The sequence below is a fragment of the Columba livia genome, chromosome 7 (genome assembly GCF_036013475.1).
Source record: "Columba livia isolate bColLiv1 breed racing homer chromosome 7, bColLiv1.pat.W.v2, whole genome shotgun sequence".
Taxonomy (NCBI): Eukaryota; Metazoa; Chordata; class Aves; order Columbiformes; family Columbidae; genus Columba; species Columba livia.
The window spans coordinates 1,480,515-1,504,798 of record NC_088608.1 but is presented as its reverse complement, the minus strand read 5'-3'; the positions used below and the strand labels follow the sequence as shown (position 1 = coordinate 1,504,798).

The following is a 24,284-nucleotide window of genomic DNA, read 5'->3' as shown; positions in this document are numbered from 1 at the left end:
AAAGATGATCCTCAGATCATTCGTGTTGGTTAAATCCAGCAATCGCAAGATGGTCATTATTCACCAGAGCCATTTAGAAGGAGAAATAAATACTAGTAGACGCTAGAAGACAAGGTTTAATAATTGATAAAAATGTACAAAAATATTCCCAGCAGTCAGAGCGGTTTCAGAACATCCCAAACCCACCGGCCAGAGCCCCCGCCGAGGAGCCGCCGGGGCCGCAGCTTCGCCCGCGCCCGGACGGGGCCGCAGCGCCTCCGCACATTCTTCAGCAGGTTCTTAAGGCAACACAAGGAAATCCATTTACAACACGGGTTTTAAAGTTTTCTTAGCGGGAGATAAGCGCTGAAGTACCAGCCGGAGCTGCTGGGGGTCGGGAAGAGCGGGCGGCTGGGCCGGGCAGCCAGGGGCCGCTCGCCTTCCCACCCAGCGCAGGGAGACGCGCAGTGACCGTGTCCCCGAGCTGCTGTTCGGACACGGTCTCGGCCGGGAATCAGGTCTTTGTACAAAAGCTCACCGTGGGTTTGGCCAGCGACTCGCTTCACAAAGAGCAACTCCAAGATCTGACTTGTTTTTTGCAATTCAGATCGAGAAATGGCTTCACTGCTCCCCTTCCATTGCCCTCCCCTCTCCAAAATAAAATCCATAGAAGAAATTAAACCACAAGAAACTATATTAAGAATCTCTTTCTACAAATGAAATTGTAGGAAAAGCAGTTACTGCCTTTCTAAGAAGGGCCACGTGTGAGGCTTTGCTAGAAAGGTCCAACCCCTGCGGGGCTGCAGGGAGCGCAGGGCCGGGACAGAGCCCGCTCCGCGCCCCACATGTGGTGCCAGGCCCCTAACAACGGTACTTGAATGTATTTATCTGGTCAAATTAAAAACCCCACTGTCATTTCAACAATGGAACTCAGGATATCGGAACCCACGTCCTGAATTAGACATTGGTTTCTTTTATTATGCCACAATGTAAACATATTTGGTATAAATAATGTTCTCATTGATCTTCATCCAGTTGTTCCAAAAGCGTCCTCCTCTGCTTTTCCAGCTCCCCTTCGCTCAGCTCGCTGCCGGACGTGTCCCAGTTCCCCTGCCGAGAGACGCACGGTTAGAGGGCTGGCTGTGCTGGGGGGGCTCCTGGCGGCACAGCCCTCAGCATGGACAGACAGACAGACAGCGCCCAGACAGACAGCGCAGGGCCCAGGCTGAGGGTGGGAGGGCAGAGGGGCTGCCAGCCCAGCTGAGCTCCTGCGGCTGCTCAATTGCACCCGAGTTCACCTTCGCGACAGAAGACGCCGCATTTGGCCTCAGAGTTGGATTGTTCACAGAATCACAGAATGGACTGGGTTGGAAAAGCCCTCAGAGATCATCAAGTCCAACCCTTGGTCCAACTCCAGTCCGTTCACTAGATCATGGCACTAAGTGCCATGTCCAATCTCAGCTTAAAAACCTCCATGGCCGGTGAGTCCAGCACCTCCCTGGGCAGCCATTCCAATGCCTGACCACTCTCTCTGCAAAGAATTGCTTTCTAATATCCAGCCTCAATTTCCCCTGGTAGAGTTGAAGCCCATGGCCCCTTGTCCTATTGCTGATGCCTGGGAGAAGAGACCAATCCCCACCTGGCTAGAACTGCCCTTCAGGTAGTTCTAGAGAGTGCTGAGCTCAGCTCTAAGCCTCCTCTTCTCCAGACTAAACAAGCCCAGCTCCCTCAGCCTCTCCCCATAGGTCTTCAACACAGCCGGAGGCCCAAGCAGCTTTTCTGAAGATGATACAAAAGCAGACACGCGCCCTCCCGTCTCCCCCCGTGGGCGGGTTATGGGGACACCACCATGTGAATCACCAGAGCCAGGTGTGTAATTCCCCCTGAGCAGACCCCCAAAGATGCTGAACCAAGTTGATCTTTTCCATTCAAACACTCGTCCGCATCTTTGCAAACGCTGTTCTGCACCTGCCCAGGCAGCGAGGAGGGCAGCCCCGCTCCCACCGCCCTTCCCAGCGCCAGGAATGCCACACTTGCGGAACTCTGCTCCACAATTTCCCTCCAGCACCAGCCCAGCACTGCAACGATTAAAATCCTGGCAGGCAGGCGCCCTCAACTGTTTAACCACCCGCACTCATCTGTCGAGATCAGTCGGGCCGATCAGATGCAAAAAGCAAGAGTGGTTTAGTCACAAAAGCTTTGTGGCAGTACGGACCAAGCTTCGGTACTGCCTACGAAATAATGTGCCTTATTCGCACCTTACACCAACAAGCAACAAATAGTGCTTAATCACATAGTAATTTCACACATCCATTAAAAAAAGACACTAAATGAAGGAATTGGATCTGCGTGATTAAGCTCCGCTTGAACATTTGGTCCTTTTTATCTATAAATGAAACATAAATTTATCTATAAATGAAACAATAAATGACCTTAAAGTCAACCGTAAAGCCTGAACACTACACTACAGCATCCCACTGGCACATAAAGTCCAACACGTCAGATAAAAGGGAACACGAACACTTACAGAATCTTTTCCAGGTCTCTTTTTAGTAGGAGATTTATGTTTTGATTCGGATCTCTGTCTAGCTCTATCCTTTTCACTCTCCCTGTCCTTTTTGTCTTTTTCTCGTTCGATATCAGATTCTGGTGAATCCTGTGTGAATAATGGGGGAAGTATTAAAGACTGATATTAAATACATTAGATATTAACTTAGAGAATATTTTCCCGTTACTCATCACTCTGCTGGACTTGTCTTGGACTGTCACCCACCCTGGGACAGATCGGGTGCCACGACTGTGTTTTTATTCCACATTTCATCCTTGTGTGGCTAGGCTTATGTGAGCCTGCTCAACAATTAATATTGCCCCCTTGGTGAACACTGTGCACTGAAGGGCACAACTGACCCCTCACAAACTACAGAAACAGAAGAATACATTGGTTTTGAAGAGTCTTGCAGCCAACACAAGTTGAGAAACCCAAGTTTCTTTCTTTACCCAGGACAAAACCTACTCTTTGCCTCTGACATGGAGCGAAGCTCCTTCCTGCTCTTTTGGTCCTCTGGGTGCTCCAGTACGTTCGATATCGGAGCTGCTAACGCAACCCGACACGCGGGCAGACGGAAGGGACGACGCTCAGCGTAAGGCAAAGGAAGAGGCGGCTGGGACCCTTCCCAGCTCCAGAGTCAAAGGGAATGCCAACAACAAACACCAGGCTACCGGTACAGCCCTTCACATCTGCTTGCGTGGTTGCGGTTAAAACCCCCAAATTTATCGGTCTTACACAGTTCAATATTAAGGTACATATAACAAAGTTATTCTGCTGTGGGCTGGTTTCACACAGTCGCTGTGACAAAGGCAGCTGGATGCTGAGCGATCCCCAGAAAGGATCAAAGAACCGTGTACATTAGCTGACCCAAAAGTCAACTGCACTCACCGACTTGTGTCTTCTCTTCTTGCTCTTTTTCTTGTGTTTTTTTGACTTCTTGTAGCTTCTCTCTGCAAACACACAGTGAAACAAAAGCACCTCAATACGATTATCAACACCCAGCAATGAAACGGGAACGCTGATTCAAAACCAAACCAATCTCGTACCGGATTCTGCGCTGGAAGAACGCTCGGAAACCGATCTGGACTCTGAGCGCTGCCGTTTCTTCTTCGAGTGGCTGTCGTCGTCCTCGGACTCCGAGCCCTGGGGACACAAACAGTGTGCTCAGCAAGACGACAGCATGGCGCGGGGTGACAGGGCAGGTCTGAGGACACGGAACACCTTACCGAACGAGACCGAGAACGCTTCCTGTGGTGTTTTTTAGACTTCTTAGAATGTTTCTTGTTCTTCGAATGGTGATGCTGACACTCGTGCTGGAGTACAAGAGAAGGCAAATGTTATAATTGGTCTGTAGGACACGGCAAGAAAGATGTTTCTCAACACCCACAAGGCATCTATGACTAGCAGCGGTTAAAAAAAAATAGAATCAAGTATTTATTGTGTTAAAACCCACAAACAGCTACCAGTATTGCCACGTTCTGGTTGTAATAAGGAGGAAATGACGTTAGGTGTGCGTGCACAAAGTTTCTGTTACCTGGATCCCTGTTTCAATGGTTCCAATTAAAGCCCCTGCTCAGGATGGCCCAGAATGGGCCGTGTACCTTCCCTTCCCGGCCAAGTTTGAAGTTCTGAAGTTACAAACTTCAGAAAATGAAACAAAAACCCCAAATCTCACATTATCTAGGCAAACCAGCGCCTTACTCCACAAGAGTGACTTGACTCAGCTTCTGCAGCTTAACTCTTACTGCGGCCCATCCAGAACTTAAGAATAATACTGAACTCCATCACGCTCAAATTGGCTTCCGTGGGGGAAAAGTTCACCTGCAGAGCGTGGCACCTTCTTGAAGTTCCGGATTTGTAGTGAACAAAATACTGCACGAGTTTCATCACTTTTTGTACAAAATCACAGCAAGAAACAATTTTTCTAAAATAAACCAGGAAATTTTGATACTAAATTAACTTCCAACAATTCTTTTAGGGAAGCAGATCAAAGGAACATCTATGTTTCTAATGATACCAAATAATTGTAATGTTTTCTTCAGTCCCTTATTTTCAAGGCCAGGTTTTAATATCCATTACTTTCACATAACGCACCATGTCCACTGGGACCGGCATCAGGATTCTGTTCAACCCGTCTCCCTTCCCACACTATTGAAGAGCCCAACAACTAAGAACTTTGTAATATCTTCTTTAATCAGGAAAAAATGAAGTCATAATTACCTCCAACACATGCATGAAATCTTTAAATATTCTTTTTCTTTCCGACTCCAGCGTGATGTCTTCAAATGCCGGTTCCTTCACAAATCTATCTCTGATCTGTAAAACAAAATAGCAACGAAATGCTAATATGAAATACAGCCATTCAGAAACAAAAATCATCCAAAAGAGACGTGATTGCCCCGGTTGGAAAAGCCGTTGTACTGTGACAAGGCTAAACGTGGTGGGGTTTTCTGACCACTTCACAACCCAAGTGGGCTTCAGCCAACCTGTAACTGACGGAGGCAGCAGAACCAACCGGATTTTCCTACCTCTGCCATTTAAGCCACACAAGCTTGTCAAATCCTGCTTTTTTTATAAAAAAATAACCTTTAAGAACCTTTCCTCTCCAAGTCTCTCTTACCAGAACAAAGTTATGGACCTTTCACTAAGCAGAGTGCTTGATCTCCAGTTAAATGAAGTTTGGGGGCTTGGTGTGATTAGGTTTTCTGGTGGTTGTGGTGTTTTCTTTGTTTGGATTTAGGGTTGTTTTTGTTTTAAATTCTATTGAAACGAAAGTATCAACAGAATGAACTTATTCACATCAAATTTCAAATTTTCCCGAAGAAATGACAGGACAATTTTTATGGTGGAAGTTACACAAACAGGAAGAGCTTAGAGAATCTCGGCCTCCTGATAAAAGCACTGGCAAGCTGCAGCCCGTTAACTCGGTGCGGAAATGCTTTGGTGACTGAGGGTACGTACATCTTCCCAGACCGCGTCCAGCTCGATGGGAGGAGTCGCTTGCTTCAACATGCTCTTGAAGGCCGACTCTTTCCGCTTCATCTTGCGAGCTTCCTCCTTTTCCCTCTCTCTCTCACGAGCTTCTGCCTTTTCTAGCAGCTGCATCAAACGAAAGTTGGAAGATTATTTGAAATTTATCAAAATGGAAGACTAAGAATTCAGTTTAAGGCAATGTTTGGCAAGCCCGGTGACAGTTCACCTTTAGGGTTTTCTATTAGTCACTTGGGCATACAGGAAAATTAACCAGTTACTTATTTTTATAGTGTGCCACTGCTGTTTCTCAAACAGAATCTAAAATAGAGTTAATACATCACACAAGCCAGAACTACAGAAAGACACACACAAAAACCCCCTCGTGAGAAAAGTTACGTAAAAATGAGAGAACATCACTTAATTCCTACCACAGAATTTCTCAAGTTGAAATATTTATGGCCTGAATAAAGATACAGCTCTGCAATCTTTTATTTTGGGAACTGCTGCCAGGACAAGCAACTATAAAGCGCAGCGTTTGTCTAATATTCACAGCAACACAGTGACAACAGGTGCCGACTCTTGTTCTTCACATTGTAATTTTTTGAGCATGCCTATGTAATTATACTTACACTGTTGAAAGCCAGCTTGATATTTCCTGCATCTAAAGTAGTAGCTCTTTTAGTTGAACTGATGACCGTAACGAAATCTTCAAAAGAAGTATTCACTTCAACCACGAACCCTTTATCCTGTAAGGAAATGGCTTTTTGAGCATCAGGTCTGTCAGAAACTCTCATTTCACGCACTTGACATTAACACGATGTGAAATCCCATCTCCCAGTAGCAAAGAGTTCACTGGAAAGATACATTTGGCAAGAAAAGAAGCAGGCACACAATGGAGTGCTTTCCCCTCTCACCTTTAAGATATCTTTTATTATCTTCTTCTCATCATGGTAACGTGCTTTCAAGTCTTCAACATAGAACTTGAAAAGATCAAGTGCTGTTGATCCTGATGAAAAAACTAGATAAGTCAAAAGCTAGCTCTAATAAAAGAGCTGCATTTCTTCACACATTCAGAAAATATAGAAATAACCCTGCTCCGGCCTGCCCCGAACCCCAGCAGGATCCTTACCGGGCTGGCCAAGCATGTTGGTGAACCTGATGTCGGAGCTGATGGTGGGGTACAACTCCATCCACGAGGACATCGAATGCAACTGGCCGTGCTCGTGCAGTTCGTCTAGAAACAGCTACAAACCAGAAGTGGAATGGAAGTTCATAGTCACTCATCACACCTTTACTTGGCCATCAGCTGGAATGGATACTCTTAATAATTGGAATTCCATTTTTGTTAAAATCCAATTGAAAAACCATCTTTTCCATCATCATTTCTTCCTCCTTTCCCCCACCATTTACAATGTTCCAATTGCGTTTCCTTTCCATTCAAATCCATTTCCTCCCTCCTTCCCCTACTCCTGCAGTTTGCTGGCAAACAGCTGCATTGCACCGCAGACAAACGCTACGAACGCCGATAACGGACACGTTAGACGCGCCCATTAGCCTCCCCAAAGAAAACACACAGAGTATCTCATCACGTGACACGTCTCGGGCACAAAAAGAAACTCCACCAACCTGAAAAGATTCTCTGTTTTTACGCTGCCGCCTTCTTTCTCTAAGCAAACTTTTCTGTTTCTCTTCTTCCTCCTCTTTCTCCAGCGCCCTGATATGTTCCTCAAAGCAGATCAGCGCATCCTCCTTATCCATGTCTAGCAACAGATAGCAAGAGTAAAGAACAGGTATTTCTTCCCATAGTAAGTTTATTACTCTAACAGTTGCCAGTTGAGTGGAAATTTCGACTGAGCACAAAAATCTATGAAGACCTGCACGGCAGCAAGAACCAACCTCCCCAACACAGATCAATTATCATTGCCGATACAGAGCACAGAAACCTTCATGAGAAAAGCGCTGTGGATGAGCACTTGTGTGTCTCCCCACATTGGCCACAGGTATTAATATCTTAAGAACACAGACCAGATGCAAGGATGCTGCCCAATGTTTGCTAGGAACCAAACGATACAGGCTCCTTTGCACAGGTGGCTCTGGATGGGGCAAGACCGAGTTGTGCCCAGCCAGGAGTCCTCACTGCCCAACACTGATCCATTCCCTCTTCCAAAAGAAACACACATCTTTGACATACTCTGAAGTTCCTCATCTTCTGCAAATGTGGGATTGTCCATGAGATACTGCTGAGCCTCTGACCAGGTAGTGCAGTAAGTGACATTAGCCATGTTATCTAGGATGTTCTTCAAAGCTTCCCAATTCCGCTTTCGTAACTGTTTGGCTTGTTCCTGAGGAGAAAAAATGCATTTTTTAAAAAAATGTGAAATTGTATAGACAAAAATACATGGCCCCTGAAACGTGCTCTCCAAGAAAACACAGAATTAGCCTTTCATCCGCAAGCAAAGCAACACAATACAGTTTGGACCCACCTACAATTTCGTACACACTATTATCTCTTGCATCCACAGATAAACCATTTCAGTACTGTTACCTCTGACTGCTCCCGATGGATGGAAGGAGCTCATGAAGCTGTTGCATCTGCCTTACAGGATGAGATCAGGGGTTTTGAAGAGTTTCACCAGTGTGTTTTGATTTGCTTCCTTCCATCACATCTTTCTAAACTGAAGGGTCCCCTCTCTACAGCTTCTCATCGTTAATAAACCTCGTCTCCTTCTGTTCTTTTCTCTCTCACTCCTTTGGGAGAGGGAGTAACCTGACCTGTACCTGTGAGCAGTATATGGGTCACAGCAGCTGCAACAATTTAATTTGGCTCTCCGTGCGTTTCCTACAGGTTCCTCCCCTTCTGTCCCTGATTTACAGATATCAAGTGAAAAAAGAGGTTTGAAAGCAAGTTACCTTCTCTTTCTTAGACAGAAAAAACAAGACATCTTCATAAATTTCAAGACGATCACGCTCAGATATTGCATTCCAGACCTCCATCTCCCCAAACATTTGTTCAGCTTTTCTGTACAGAACAAGAAAAAGTTTACAATCATTTACTAGTGAACATCAACTTAAATGGTCCCATTGGCTTACAATAACTTTAAAGGAACTCTTTATGAGCAGTAATGCTTTTCTGTGTCATCTCCCTGATCTTCTCTCTCAGGCAACTTTTTCTGTGACAGCTTCTAACCCTTACAAACCAAAGGAAACAGTGAATAAACCTAAAGCTGATGCCACTATACATTCCTCTCCATACAAGTGCGCATTACATGAGCATTTTTATCTGAGGGCCAGTGCATGTTCAGGTCACTGTTCTAGCAAATATTATATGAAATCAGATCTAGGAAATTTTCAACAAGCGGCTTATCAGATACACCTCCCTTTGGGCAGGAATTTCCACCAACAAGCTAACCACAATGACTTTGTTCTTAATGGTGGATGTAATATAAAACTCCTCTCTGGGTTATCTTATGTTTCTCCTAATTAGAAGTGGGAACCATCAGCACCCCACCCATCTGAGGTCGGTTTGTTAGTTTGTTTTGCTGTGGTCTGTGAGAACACGGATATTTGTGTTCCTGTACAATTTTAGTTCCAGGCTGAGCGTGTCCACCAAGAGCTGGTTATTAACTTGGCTGGAACTTCATTTAAGATGGCTCTTACTTGTATCTTGTTGTGGATGTCATTTTTTCATGGTTCTCCAGAAAACGCTGGAAGGATTCTTTAGCTTCTTTGTACTTTGATCTTGCTTCTTCTTTCTCTTCTTTTTCTGTTTGAACTTTGTAAGCATTAAAGGCTTGCTTCTTTTCGCTTAATTTTGCCAAAGCACTTCATATCAAAGAAAAAGAAAACAGTGTCAGTTATATACAAAGAATTAAATTAGGAAAACAAAGCCAAAGAACCAGAAGATAACGAGAGATTTGAATAATCCAGACTTTTGAGACAAAATGAAACATAATGCAAATGGTCAATCCGCACGCTGTCTCTCCCTCAGGATTAATGGAAGATCAGGTTGCACTTACACATTTCACAGGACAATACTCATTTGATCATCTATTTCAGCCACTTTTCTGCCATTCATTACAAAAAGTCACCTGGAAAGTCTTCAGCTCCGTCATGGCAAGTGTGTGTTTTTTCCCAAGAAAATAATATAAATAGCATAAAATACAACCACCAACTGCCACACCTTTTCCAATGAAAAATCAAGCCTAGGACTTGTATTTCTTTATGCAGTAAAGGAACACAGTTCCCTGACAATGGTACACATTCACAAATGCACAAATATCTATTAAAACAATGGAAAGTTACATCAGTAAAGTCAAACTACCTAAACCACTCATTTCTGTAGCAATAGAATGAGGAAAGAATCAGGCAGTACCTGTATCTAGGATCATTAATGATCATTTTCATAGCTTGCTCCCAAGACGCATTGGATGGTACTCGCTGTGAAGACATTAAATCATTAACTAATTAGATATGGAACCACCATCAAACAATGACAGATTCCTTAAAAAATAGCCCTTAGGAAAAAATAAAAAGCACTACTTTCAACGTTGAGACAACATTCTTTGTCACCATTCTTTTTTTAAAGTATTAACAGTTAACACGGGAAATGAAACAAAGTACTGCTGGCATTATGGCCATTTCTACCATAAATTCTTCTGGAAGTTTGTCTACGATACAACTATGTTGACCCACTACACAAAACACAAACAGATCTCATACACTGAGGGAAAACCAAAGCCAGTCTCATTTCACTCTGACTTCAACTCCACCTTTCAAACAGATTAAAAACAGAGGGCTCAGACGATCAGGCCACACTTGTCTTAGAAAGGTACCTCACTGCCAGACAGCAGGCCACACTTGTCTTAGAAAGGTACCTCACTGCCAGACAGAAACACTGGCAGCCATCGGTTCTACACCACTTAAATACACTTTTAGAATTACTGCTTCATAGCGGGGAAAAACCTGACCAGAGAGCCCTGATGAAAACTCAACCCCTCCACAGTCACCCAAAGGGCTAGAAAGAAGTTTAAACCGTGCATTGTTTTCACTGTACTATTCTCTTCCCTCGTTTCTTGTCTAGTACAGAAGCCCTTTTCCATAACACTAGAAATTCTCCACAAAAAAAAAGGCCAGCGATTTCTGGCAAATGCAGGTTTTGAAGTTCCATAGAGCATGAATTGTTGAGCATGATGTTGGCTGAAATACCTTTTCTTTTAAGAGCTCTTTGAACGCTTGCTTTGCTTCTTCCTTTGTGTTCCACGTGTAGGTTTTTTTAACTGGTTGAGCATCGTCGTCCTCTTTCTTTGAAGCAGCACTATATACAAAAATGAGCAATTTCATTATTTAAGCTTTTTTCTCTAAGTTAGGCCACTGGAGAGTCATGAACCACCACAAGCAGATAGAACGAGTATTTTAAATATCAATTCAAAATAATAATGCTACACATGATAAACACCACAGTTCATACAAGATACTTCCTTACAGATACTTCCATACAGATACTTCCTTACAGATACAGATACACAGCTGATCAGAAAAAGCAAAGTATTTCAGAAAAGTATTACCACTCATGCAATTGGCTACCTGCTCAAGTTACCTAGAAATTATTCATAAACATATAATGCTGAAATTAGCAGGAATATTTATATACACGATACAAAAAAATAAAGGGGAGTGCCTAAAAATATGCCTCTTGCTCTTAATTATCTCCTGATGGCTATAGTCCCAAGTGCGTCTTTCTTTGAATGATAAGAATCATAAGCTATAATTCTCCACATAATCAATTCTCCATTCTTAAAAAAAACCCCAAGGAACTCATTTGTGGTGGAACAGATAAAGATCTTTTTAGCATTGCATTTTCTTCCAACGATAGCGAATTGCACAACTCTGTGCAAGAGGAAACATGCAGGGTAAGCACATCATGTTACCCCAGGAAACTCTTGCAGCCATCGAAAATTCATTAAGTGTTTGTGGCACAAGTGGCTGGTTTAAGAATTTTGGTGGAGGGATGCTAATTTTTCTAAAAATAGATTTAACAATTTAACACTCCTTCCTCCCTTTCTTACTCATGCTCCTCGGCTGCCACTGATTCACACTCACGTTCCATCGAAGAAATGGCTGTCAAAGCAGCCTGGCCACCTATAACTGAAGATAACCAGATTCTACAAGAAATATTACACAAAACTGCAGCAAAGCGCCGGGCTCTGTAAATTCACTCACTCTGCTGCAGCCTCCTGCTTGGAGGAGTCGTCGGCCGCGCCGGCGGCAGCTTCTCCGCTCTGCTCCTGCGCGGCGGGTGCAGCCGTTGCCTGGCCCGGCTCCTCGGCCGCGGCCGCGCCCGTGGCCTCCGTTTCTGTCCCAGAAGCAGCCGCGGCAGATTCTGCTTCGGGCGCCGCTGTTGCTGCAGTAGCGGCGGCAGCGCCGGCCGCGGCGGTTTCGGCAGCAGCCGTGGCTGTGCTGGTTGCGTTCGCTCCTTCTGCCGCGGCAGCTGGAGCAGATGTTGCTGGAGTTGATTCTTCGGGCTTTATGCTATAGGTATAAAAAAACCAGGAAAAGTCACATAGGAGCACAGGACAACTTAAGGGTTTAGGGAAATGTGTAGTTTAAATAAGTTAACGACGTACAAAATGAGAGGCTTAGAACTAGTTACAGAGATTGTATCTCAGAACACAAACCAATCTCAGCCCAGAGAAAGGAAATACTTTACTGAAACTGTATCTATGTCGATCAGGCACTTTGGTTAAAAAGAAATCTAGAATATATCGATTTTTTATATATTAAGGCACTATTTGGAATGAAAAGGTGCAAGGAGGATGTTTTCAGATTCAAGGACTAGATTCCATTTTTAAGAAATAACAGGCAGCCGAATGTAAAAAGCATTAGCATATCATTAAAAACATACCTGTTCTCTTCAGCTTTAATCATTGCTAGAGGAGAAAGAGGAAAAACAATCAAAATAGAGCTTCCAAAATAGTTTATACATGCTGAAAAGTTACTGTTGACATGATTTAATAAAAGCACAGCTTTAAATGTTTGTGCTACTATCAATAATTTTAATATTTGTGCCCTTGAAAGACTGACACCAATTCAGACTAAAACAAAGTTTAGAAATCCCATTAAATACAGACTAGGGTATGTAAAAATGACTTATTGGTCTAAATGAATTATTTCAGCTTTAAAAAAACCAGGTAAAGTCAGGTTTACTGAAACAGGTCTTTCCTTCTTTATTCTGTCACTGAAGCTCACTCTTCATAGTGCTTTTTTAAAGACTCATTTCTCACCCCAGCTCATTTTGTAGATTTTTCATCAAGATCTTATTTCCCTTATTACAATACCAAGCAAAACTGTGCTAAAAGTGAACAACGGGAGCACAGCATCATATGATGACTGCACAAAAGGAGAAACTGCCTTTATCAAACACAAGGCATTAAGAAAATTATTAATATTTTCGCCACGTCATAGTTGATCAAAATAATTTTTGTCAAAAATCAGAAGTGTAGATGAATTGCAGTCGCCCCTCTGCCTCTCATTTTCCTCCATCAGCCTGAAGCCTTTTAAAACTGCTACTGAGTTCCTGCAGGTTGCCAAAGGATGGGCGGTAAAGAGTCAAATCCTGCAACAGCCCTAAAATGAAGCAAGCCTGTTACACCCCAATTCAGTCCTTGTCTGGGGACACGAGCGGGACCTGATGCCGCTGCCACAGGAGGAACTAAAGGTACGATGGAACATTTTTGCGCAGAGTCACACATAAGCAGAGCTTACAACTCGCTCCCACCCTCCCTACGCATTTTTCTCAACGTTACCTTCGAGATCCTCCAGCTCTTTGGGTTTTGCCCAGCGCGATTCCTTTGTTTGGGAATTATAATAGTAGGGCTTTCCAGAATCGGATTTATACTCTTTCCAGGGACACTTGGACAACAATTGCTAATGGACAGAAAAACAAAACAAGACATAAAATCAAAGTTATGATGATGTTTAAAAACTGAAAGGATAGCTAGAAGTGAGCCACAAATACAACACCAAGAAATAACTTAAGGATCAATGAATATAAGGCATACACTTTCCAAGGAAAATCCTCCCTAGCAATAAGTAAACACATTACTTATCTAAATATTGAAGAACGCCATCATTGTAACACAGAAAATGTATCTAAAACTTGAGGAATATGGTTTTGTCCATTTTACAGCCTTGAGCTCTACCAATATAAGCATTTTTGCATCCTTCTTATTTTAAGAGTTTGTTCTAATTGTAAAAAAAATCTCTTGGCATGGCTATCCTCCTGCACGGTGGCTGAGCCACCGAATTCTCGCACTCACACCAACTCACACCGACCAGTCATCTCCATCTGCATTCAGTTTACCTCAGCTGGCGTTTTGAGATCATCTGGCTTCTCCCACGTCGACTGCTTCGTTTCAGTATTATAGTAATACGTTCTTCCATCAGGTGATTTGTGCTCTGTCCATGTGGATTTCTAGGAAAAAGAAAAGATATTAATGATGAGTAATTGCCAACTGAGGTGCTGCCGAAAGCCACAATCAAGTTGAACACAAGTGGAAAGCAGATCAACCTGTTTGGAGTGGTCTTCGGTAGCAGAACTGTTGGTTGTGGCAGTTTGCTGGGCTGCACAAACCACAGGATGTGTTGTCTGAGGGTGAAACAAAACAGAGCTCTGAAAAGACATTCTGGTTAATATTTCTTTTTCATTTCAACGTGTGTATTAAACATACTAAGACATTCAGTGGCAAAGCAAAGACAGCAAGCCAGAACCTAAACACATGCAAGTCAGCATTGTCTTCAAGAAACTACTTCTTTGTGACAAGAGCTATTTAGAGTCTCACTCCCCCATTCAGCAACCCAAGGCAGCCCATTACCATCAGGAAAGAAAGCGAAAGTGATTGCACCCTAACAACTTCAAGTGAAAGCCCCCCTGTGTTTTCAAAACTAAGAAAAACTTCTTTCAAGAAGATTCTGACCTCAAGAGTTTAGTGTGAACTCAGAAGCACCTTCCTACTGCTTAGATAAACTCTCAGAAATGAGGATTTGCACGATATAATGACTAGAATGCAAATCTCCTAGAAATGTGAGGACAGTTGATATTCACTGACATTTAATAATTAAGCTGGGTACAAGGTCACCAAATTCTGAAGGAACAACCAAAAACTTCAAGGGGTATCTCTGAGGCCACATGACTATTTTTACAGATTCTGCCTCCTAGTTACCTAGCCAAACTATTTTCTTCATCATCTTGCAAACTAAGAAGATAAATGTCTAGACTATCTTCTAGGGAAGTAATTTCACATTTTACAATACTGAGGTATACAGCACCGGGTCTGTTCTGTCAGCCACTTCCCTCTGATGGAAAGGTGGAAGCGCACTGAAAATCACCCCATGCGCTACGTCTGGCCTGCAGGAACCACCCTGTTTGCAACTTCAACCTACATTAAATCACCTTCCATGCAAGATACTCAGTATTTATTCCTAATTAAGCTACGGAATTCTGCTATGTTCCCACAAATGTTGAAGGAGACACTAATAAAAGCAAATTTCAAACAATGTCAAGACACTGGGAGTTATGCTAAATTACCAATGAGCAGCAAAATTGCTGAAGTGGTGATAACCCTTCCAAGTTTGTATTTCATATTCTTCAAAAACCACAGCGATGTTTTCAAAATTATCATGGGTAACTCAGAATCACAGAATCGACTGGGTTGGAAAAGACCTCAGAGATCATCCAGTCCAACCCTTGGTCCAACTCCAGTCCGTTTACTAGATCATGGCACTAAGTGCCATGTCCAATCTCAGTTTAAAAACCTCCATGGCCGGCGAGTCCAGCACCTCCCTGGGCAGCCATTCCAATGCCTGACCACTCTCTCTGTAAAGAATTGCTTTCTAATCTCCAGCCTCAATTTCCCCTGGCAGAGTTGAAGCCCATGGCCCCTTGTCCTATTGCTGACTGCCTGGGAGAAGAGACCAATCCCCACCTGGCTAGAACTGCCCTTCAGGTAGTTCTAGAGAGTGCTGAGCTCAGCTCTAAGCCTCCTCTTCTCCAGACTGAACAAGCCCAGCTCCCTCAGCCTCTCCCCATAGGGCTTGTGTTCCAGTCCCTTCACCAGTCTTGTTGCTCTTCTCTGGACCCGCTCCAGCACTTCAATCTCTTTCCTGAGCTGAGGGGCCCAGAACTGAACACAACACTCCAGGTGTGGCCTCCCCAATGCAGAGCACAGGGGAAGGATCACTGCCCTTGTCCTGCTGACCACACTCTTTTGGATACAGGACAGGACACCACTGGCCTTCTTGGCCACCTGGGCACACTGTTGGCTCATGTTGAGCTTCCTGTCCATTAGTCCCCCAGGTCCCTTTCTGTCTGACTGCTCTCCAGCCACTCTGTGCCCAGCCTGGAGCGCTGCAGGGGTTGTTGTGGCCAAAGTGCAGCACCCGGCACTTGGCCTTATTGAACTTCATCCCATTGGAATCAGCCCACTTTTCCAGTCTATCCAGATCCCTCTGCAGAGCCCTCCTGCCTTCCAGCAGGTCGACACTCCCTCCCAACTTGGTGTCATCAGCAAATTTGCTGATGATGGTCTCAATCCCCTCATCTAAATCGTCAATAAAGATGTTAAACAGGACTGGACCCAACCCTGACCCCTGGGGACACCACTAGTGACTGGCCGCCAGCTGGATGCAGCCCCATTCACCAGCACTCTCTGGGCCCGGCCCTCCAGCCAGTTCTTAACCCAGCAGAGAGTGCACTTGTCCAAGCCATGGGCTCCCAGCTTTTGCAAGAGTATATTATGGGAGACAGTGAACTCTATAGCCTCTTCTTTTTTTATTGTTCCAGTGTTTGGTAACAAACCCCTCAGTAAGCTGACAATGTTAAGGCTCCAATAATCACAGGGGGCTGAACAATCCCAGGACACACAATCCACTTGCTGCTCAGGTAGGGTAAAAAGACCTAAAACCACCACAGAAACATCTCCTATTGCTGTCCTGCGTGCTACAAGAACTAGAAACAAGTAGACTTCGGTGCTCAGGAATGAGTGGAAATGTAACAGAAAACACACCTACTGTAACTATTAATCACAGGCTGACAGTCAAATAAGCAAAGCTCCATATAAGACGAAAAATATAAGGACTTTTTGAAACCTGTAGAGCCATGCACGCCCACCACCACACTGCCTTACAGTCTCCTAGAATGTTGGCTTCCACGTACCTGAGTTCCAGGAGGTGTTACACCTAAAAAGAAAATTGCAAAAAATAATTCAAAAATGGTTTGGCTGCTTTATTTTTCTACATAGAGACTCCAATTAATGTTTGAAAGAAAAAAATGCTGGGAATCAATGAAGATACCAGTTACTGAAATGCTAAATCACATTTTACAGAAAAGTATGATTTTTTTTAATATATATACTTTACCTAATTTTGGTGAAAAACTTGGAAATGGTAAGAAATTGTTTCAACTTACCTACTTGTGCATCCATACTGTTCACCCCTGGCTGTAGAAACAATCAACAGACATTTAAGTACTGAGCGCAATTGTAATTAAATCATCAGTAAATACAGAACATATCCGAACAAGCGCATTCGGTAACATAATGCTCTACTACCTTAAATATGGATTCCGACCTTCCCATCACCCTCTTTATTATTATATTATATTACTACTGCTCCTTAAATAAGCAGTTAGGAACATCAAGCTCCTCTTTATACAATGAAGTGCACTGGGGGTCCCTTGCCATCATTCCAGCACCGTCTTTGTCTCCTAAATGAGTAAGTTGGAAGGAAAAAAACCCCACCAACTACATTCTGAATTTTTGCTGGAGTAGCTTATTAAGCTTCTAACGATGTGGCATAATCCTCTGAATGGATTAGTGCTGCATTCATAAGAGTGCTCGCAAATAACCCAAGTTCTTACTGATACCCTGTGTGAAATTCTTTCAAACTAAGGAAAAAGATTAACAGAATTCAAACAGAGTCTTCCTAATTTCTTTCTTTTTCTGTAGGCAAAAATACAGCTTGCAGGTTTATCTTTTGCGAGGGTTTCTCTTTCGGCCCTTTTCTACAAACTTCATTAGCAAAAAACCCTTACGCAAAAAAAGCAAAACTTGTTAAAAACTAAATCACACTGGATCTGTTCTGTTTGATATTGTCTGATAGGACTAAGCCAGGGGAATCATCAGCAAAACACAAAGTACATTCTGTATATTAAAAATTTCAGCTACTCTGTGTGCGCACGTGTCTCTGAGCATAAGTAGAGTTGGTTAAGCAAGGCCACAGTTTCATTTGTGTCTTGGGCAAGCAACCGTTCTGATACACTTATTTTCTTGTGCCTGTGTTTTCCAAATTCCATTCTAGTTTGTTGTATATAGCAAGAGCACTAATCTGACTGAAATAATCATTTTTATGAATTGCACTCATGAAGTTTACCAAGCAAATCATCAGGGCTGCAAAAAAAGAACAATCCATGATTTTTTACTCATCTACGAATTATTATACATTAGGAAGTGGTAAAATGACTCTTATGTTTCTGAAACACCTGCCAGGCTGTGGCCCACACGCGACAGCAGGGAGGGATAAGAACGGTGCTGGGACAGAGAAATGACTTTTTGTCCACCCGCTCCTGAGGTCTCTGCCCAGAGCTGAAGGGCTGCACTAAAAGCCGGAGCTCTCTGCCAGGCTGCCTCGCCTCCTAAATACCACACATCCACAGGCTGAATTCAGTTAGGAATTATTCCCAGTCCTGGATTAGGAACCCAAAATATCTGCCGCCTTGCCAAAATATGCAAAACTATACAGTAAAACTCAAAATTTTAGCGTTGATCCCTCCCTCTCTTTTTAAGTCTCTTTTGGCCACAGCATTTTTAAGATTTTCCTCTGAAGGTCTGAAATTCTTTCAGAATTTTCCATGAGCATCACTTGTCAGAAATTGATAACTTCTGTATGGGAAATGGAGGAAAAATCACTAATATCCTCCCTGCTTGGCAGCTTCTAAAATATTCTGTGCATTAGGAAGTAGCTGCAGGAGCACAAGAACTAACGAAGTGTGGTTGGTGCCCAAGGATTTGCCTGAGGAGTTACTGACTTTTACTTTAATTACATTAAGGCTGGAACATTCACTCCCATCTCATTAAACAGCGGCGAGAAACAAACTCGTAACTAACAGGCAGATTCTCTAGAGTCTGATAAAGCGCAAGAACTAAACTTAAGGTTTTTTTCTCCACTGTTAAGATAATTAACATCCCTTCTCTGGTGTCAATTTTCTGTCACGTAGCCCATGTCAGGACGACATTACATCTTCTTCCTAACAGTCTCTTCTCTTTTAATTTTGCAGAAACTTGGTATCTTTGTGATTTTTCGCCCATTAATACAGATGGCGCATGGAGCACTTAACACACCTGGTTACACACAGCATATTTAGTAGATGAATTAAAGACCTTTCTTCCCTCTCCATTTCCACCCAAATAACTTCTTCCTACCTTTACCGATTTCAGCAAACTTCACTCAAGATCTCGAACACACTGACTTTGGGAAAGTTTTCTGACAAATGAGCCAGAGTTCCCAGCGGTAAGGGCCGAGGGAGGAGGCTGGGCTGTGGGAATCATTATGGGGAGCAGGATCCAGCCAGAAACAAGAGGCGAAAAGCAGAAGCAGCTACAGAGGAGAGTTTAAAGACTGAGGAAAAGCCACAGGACATCAAGCAGCACTAGCTCTGCCTCTCGCAGAAATCTTATTTTCGACAACAATTCAAGAGCTAGATAAAATTTCATTTCAATTAGCAACACTTTTGTAATAATCCAATTGAGGAAAACAAAGGCATAACCATACTGAAGTAATGGCAGCGACTGACAGAAAGACATTGTGAAAACCAGAGAGGTAACGTGGAACTCACCGGAACCGTAGGCTGCATAGCAGCTTGAGACATGTGAGACATCATCATTCCAGGCATTACTGACTGCATCATTCCAGGCATCTGTCATTCAATGGTATATCAGAGAAATTTTAGGAAATCTTCAACATAAAATGCGAGGATTATTATTTTTTTTTATTTAAAAGCAATTACCTGATACTCGTCTTTAACCCAAAAAACCTTTTAAGCACTTGGCAACAAGAAGTAAGATAGGTTTGTGGAATTCTCATTCCCTTCATTATACTCCTACAAAATGGACATTAGTAATAACATGTCCACAGTAATCCAAAGTCCGATAGGAAATATCAATAAAGACGATCATTTAAACTACAAAAGAAAGCAGCAAATGACACGTGATCTATTAGTAAGCTATTACTGAAACCCTACATGAAAGCAGGAACAATAAAGGTGGAGGAAGAGTTCTGCAAAACTCTGAGGCCACAGGGAACAAACTAAATGACGGTAAATTCAGAATGTGAGATTAGTTCTGCTCACATTTTTTGACAACTTCCAACCTGTCTCTCTTTCTTCTTATGTCACAAATAGGAAGAAACACTTTACAGACACTAAAAGAACGAATTTCTGCAAACAGCTTTGAGATGAAGAGTGCTATTAAATTTAAACATCAAAGCTTTAAAACATTCTGAACTCTTTTTTTTTAAAGGTCTGAAAAAAGCCCTTAATAGAGACATACAATGTTAAACCATGTAACAGTGTAAACTCGGCAGTGGGGACATACCACACTACAGAAATGAAAAGCTTGAGTCTAGACTTGTCTCCGAGTCTGCTGGGTGGTCCAATGAGACCAAAAATCCCACAGAACTGCTCCTCAGCTAAGCTGCCTTTTGCTCAAATATCTCTGCTTGCAGTCTTGAAGGCACAGTTCTGCAGAAGTTCCGCTTCACTGAAGATTCCTACTAAGCCTTTATACACCACTAAAAAAACCAACAAAAACCAGAGACGCTCTATGCACGGTACTGCAAAGGAAGACGGGAGTTGCCAGCAGGACCTTGTGGGCTTTTCTCAGAGGGTTAATCCTTCTTGCCATCCTCTGTCTGCTCTAAACTTGCCCTTTGGTCTAGTTGATGACACTCAGTTTCTACTTATGCAAACCACAGTCACAAGCAGTATCGCTACAGCATTTATTATATCCAGAAAGAGAATTGTTTCTTTTAGAAGTTCAGAATTTAATCAGAAATCACATAGGAATGGAAATTTGATTATTGAATATAAAAGCTTTAAATGTGCAAAAAGCACAGATATGATTCTGGCTACTCTACCTGTCAACCCAGGTTCCCACCTGTCAATGTGAATGGCCAAGTTTATTTTTCAGCCGCGACACTCTCAAGAGCTGTATATACACAGAACCATAAACTACTTTCTCAGATTCAAGAAGCAATTCTGCAAAAATTCAAACAATAATTATTTCCTCCCTTGCATCTCCCTATAATTTTCAACTGTGTAGATGTAAGAGTCAGCCAAGAATTAAAGAAACATGAAGTTCTCTACCATTACTACCTCTGAAAAGAACAACCACTTTATATTTCTGTGTGTTAGTAACACAGCCTTACTTCTTCAACATCTGAAGAAAACTACCAAAAAGCTTTAAGAAAAAGCCAATTACGGAATTGTACCTACAGCTATTTACAAGTAAAGTTCCACATGAGGTGCATCAATTACAAACGAGAAGAGTTGCTATATGGATATGAACAGCGATGTAAAATACCCTGAATTATTAACCTTACCATGTGCAAGCTACTGTATGAGACTTACCAACCTCAGGGACTATCCGACATCATGAAGGGAAGGAAACAAGAAAGGAAAATCAAACCTTGTAAAACTGCCTTACCTGCCCCATTGGTGGTCCTCCCATGGGGGGCATCATCTGAGGCATCATCCCGTGGGGAACTGGAGGCATATTTGGGGGTCTCTGCCCCATAGGGTGCATTCCCATGGGAGGATAATGTGGCATTCCCGGGTGTCCCATCTGAAATTCAGCAACAAAGGAGATGAATCAGCATGAAGCCAACAGCCCCAAATCCCACAAAAGCATTAATAACACAGAGCCAATCAGCACTGCACTCAAAGTTATTTGGGCAATTCTAGATTGACAGTGTGAAAACAACAAGCAGGATCACTCACTCTTCTAGAGCCAAAGCTAATCATAATTAACAAATCCGTTTAAAATTTCAAAACCAACAGCCAAATGAGAAAAATCCTCCATAATCTTTCATCTTATGGCTTGTCACAGAAGATCATACTAAATTTAGGAATGCAACTACTTCTGCATGTGTTAATTGTAACTGTACGGAGGAACAAGTCAGAGAAACAAAATATCTTCTACTCTTGATGTCCAAGTCTGAAATAGCTTCTACACCAAGTACCATCCCTGTCTCTGTACCTTCCTCAAAAACATGAATCTTGTTGCTGTTCTAATCTCGGTATAGTCACACTGCTACTACAAAAATGGTTAGGGCCATTTTTTCCTATTTTAATTAACAATATGTGTTTAGAGCTTTCTATTCTAGTCAGAGGCAACAGCTTTAAGAGTATCTTAGCACAAACACTGGAAAGCATTTTTCTTTGAAGAACACAAAACTTAAGCTTACAACATATTTCTGTGTGTAAGTGCTTTAGTTTATAAACATTAAAAGTACTCTTAAGCGAAACATTTTAGAAGGGTCCTTAGCATAAAAGAAGTAATGCTCCTTTTTGATGTTAAAAACATTCTTCGTATGATTGTTTTGTACCAGAAGAGACTGTGAATAAAGTTCACAGAAAGAAATACCAACTAGGAAGAGCTGAAACATCCAAATGCAACACTTGACTCCTGTCACATCCTTGACTCCTGTCAGATGCTCAGTAGCAACTTGGCTGTTATGGAGCCTCCGACGCAGCCCAAATAACTCCAGGTACAAGAGCAATGATTCCTGAAAACCTTGTTCCGAGTGCATTCGCGTTTTCTGTCACTTTCACAGAATCCCAGGATGTCAGGGACTGGAAGGGCCCTGGCAAGCTCATCCAGTGCAATCCCCCCATGGAGCAGGAACACCCAGATGAGGTTACACAGGAAGGTGTCCAGGCGGGTTGGAATGTCTGCAGAGAAGGAGACTCCACAACCCCCTGGGCAGCCTGGGCCAGGCTCTGACACCCTCACCCCAAACAAGTTTCTTCTCATCTTTAAATAAAACCTCTTGCATTCCTGTTTATACCCCCTGCCCCTTGTCCTGTCACTGGCTGTCACCAAGAAGAGCCTGGCTCCATCCTCCTGACACTCACATATTGACACTTTCCATATTGATCCCCATGAACGAGTCCCCCCTCAGTGTCCTCTTGTCCAGCTCCAGAGCCCCAGCTCCCTCAGCCTTTCCTCACACGGGAGATGCTCCACTCCCTTCGGCATCTTGGTGGCTGCGCTGGACTCTCTCCAGCAGTTCCCTGTCCTGCTGGAACTGAGGGGCCACAACTGGACACAAGATTCCAGGTGTGGTCTCCCCAGGGCAGAGCAGAGGGGCAGGAGAACCTCTCTGACCTACTGACCACCCCCCTTCTAACCCACCCCGCTTTCCAATACACCACGCCCCTCACTTTCTGAGAGGCAGTAGTCCCGGCCCGAGGCCCACCCGGTGTCCCCCCCGCCCCACTCACCATGAGGGAGCCCCGGTCGACGCCGCCGGGCCGCATGGAGGGGCTGAGCAGGCTGCCCCCGCTGCACCTGCCAAGAAGCCGCCCTCTGAGTGGCTGCCGCGACGAGGGGCCAAAGGGCATGAGCGGCTCGGGCTCCCCGCGGGGCGGGAGCAGCGGGGCCAGCAAGCTGACTGGCTTCCCAGCCGGCCAATCCGGGCGGCCCGCCAGACGGGTGCTCTTCGGCGATTGGTCCGCAGCGGAGGCGACGGGGCGGACGGCGTCCCCCGGCGTCAGCTGCATGAGGGGAGGGGGCTTCGGCAAGGAGAACGGGAGCGGCTGTGGGGAGGCGGTCGCCGCCGCCGCCGCCGAGTCCCCACCTGACATCCTGGCCGCCGGCCCCGCCGCGGGGAGCTCTTCTCCGCCTCTCTTGGCGTCGACGCTGGGAGCCGCTGGCGGCCGCCCGCCGGAGGCGGCAAGGACCAAGCGGATGGAGAGAGGCCCCGCACCCGGGGGAAGCTGCGGAGCAAAGGCGGCTTTCCGGACCGGGCCTGCGGCGAGCAGAGGCGCCTCCCGGCGGGATCGGGCCGCTGCCGGCGGGGGACGGGGCGCGGGCCCAGCGGGCCGCGGAGCTGGCGCGGGGGGAAGCGGCTGCGGCGGGGCCGAGCGGAGGGGACGCTGGGAAACGGCTCACGTGGGCCGGGGGCGGGGCGCTAGGAGCCGGGCAGCACCAGCAGCGCCTGAAGGAAGAGGGGGGAAGGGGCTCAGCGCGTTCTCCGCCGCCTTCTCAAGCAGGCCGAGAGGTGGCGGTCGCGCTCCCCTCAGCCGCGCAGCAGGTGGTACGCGCCGACCCGGACGCTCGGCCTTATTACCCACCCCTGTGTGGGTTGGGGTTGGTATGTGCCGAGTAGGGCTGCTGGAGGCGCGCGGTGCGGCGGCAGCGCGGCTTCCCCCCGCCCTGGGCGCGCGGTGGTTCGCGCCTCCTGAGAGGAAGTGGGCGGCGGCCATGGCCGGGGCGGTTTGGGGGCGCCTCGCCGCTCTCCCCTCCCGGGCCCCGCCGCTGGGCCGTAGCTGAGGGCGGTGGGCCGGGGCTTCCCGGCTGAGGCAGGCCCTCGGCGCCGCCCCGGGCCCGCTGTGGGCCTGTGCAGGAGCAGCGCTGCTCAGGCGCTCTGGGGCCTCTCGGGCCGCTCTGCAGGGCCCGGGAGCGCAGCCCAAGGGCGGGTTTCTACGGCCGCCGGGCTGAGACCCGCACAGTGA

At 44.9% G+C, this 24,284-nt stretch overlaps 1 protein-coding gene across 3 annotated transcripts; it reads right to left on the bottom strand.

Annotated features, from left to right (window-relative positions):
• Positions 1–98: 98 nt before the first annotated feature.
• On the bottom strand, positions 99–23,650 carry PRPF40A (pre-mRNA processing factor 40 homolog A). Of its 3 annotated transcripts, none has more exons than XM_065070196.1 (26): positions 23,052–23,650; positions 21,253–21,390; positions 19,386–19,466; positions 16,962–16,992; positions 16,710–16,732; positions 14,067–14,168; positions 13,860–13,970; positions 13,303–13,423; positions 12,402–12,426; positions 11,720–12,028; positions 10,706–10,814; positions 9,873–9,937; positions 9,158–9,322; positions 8,411–8,519; positions 7,692–7,842; positions 7,127–7,260; positions 6,630–6,744; positions 6,415–6,518; positions 6,130–6,246; positions 5,489–5,626; positions 4,748–4,843; positions 3,754–3,840; positions 3,574–3,670; positions 3,416–3,477; positions 2,507–2,635; positions 99–1,089 (listed from the first exon to the last, which is right to left on the bottom strand). In XM_065070196.1, the coding sequence occupies exons 1-26, from the start codon at positions 23,412–23,414 to the stop codon at positions 997–999; spliced, it is 3,075 nt and encodes a 1,024-aa protein (XP_064926268.1). In that variant the 5' UTR covers positions 23,415–23,650; the 3' UTR covers positions 99–996. The 3 variants fall into 3 exon arrangements, with proteins under 3 accessions (XP_064926268.1, XP_064926270.1, XP_064926271.1); XM_065070198.1 differs by having other exon boundaries at positions 6,415–6,506; positions 23,052–23,649; XM_065070199.1 differs by having other exon boundaries at positions 6,415–6,506; positions 14,067–14,144; positions 23,052–23,649.
• Positions 23,651–24,284: the final 634 nt, after the last annotated feature.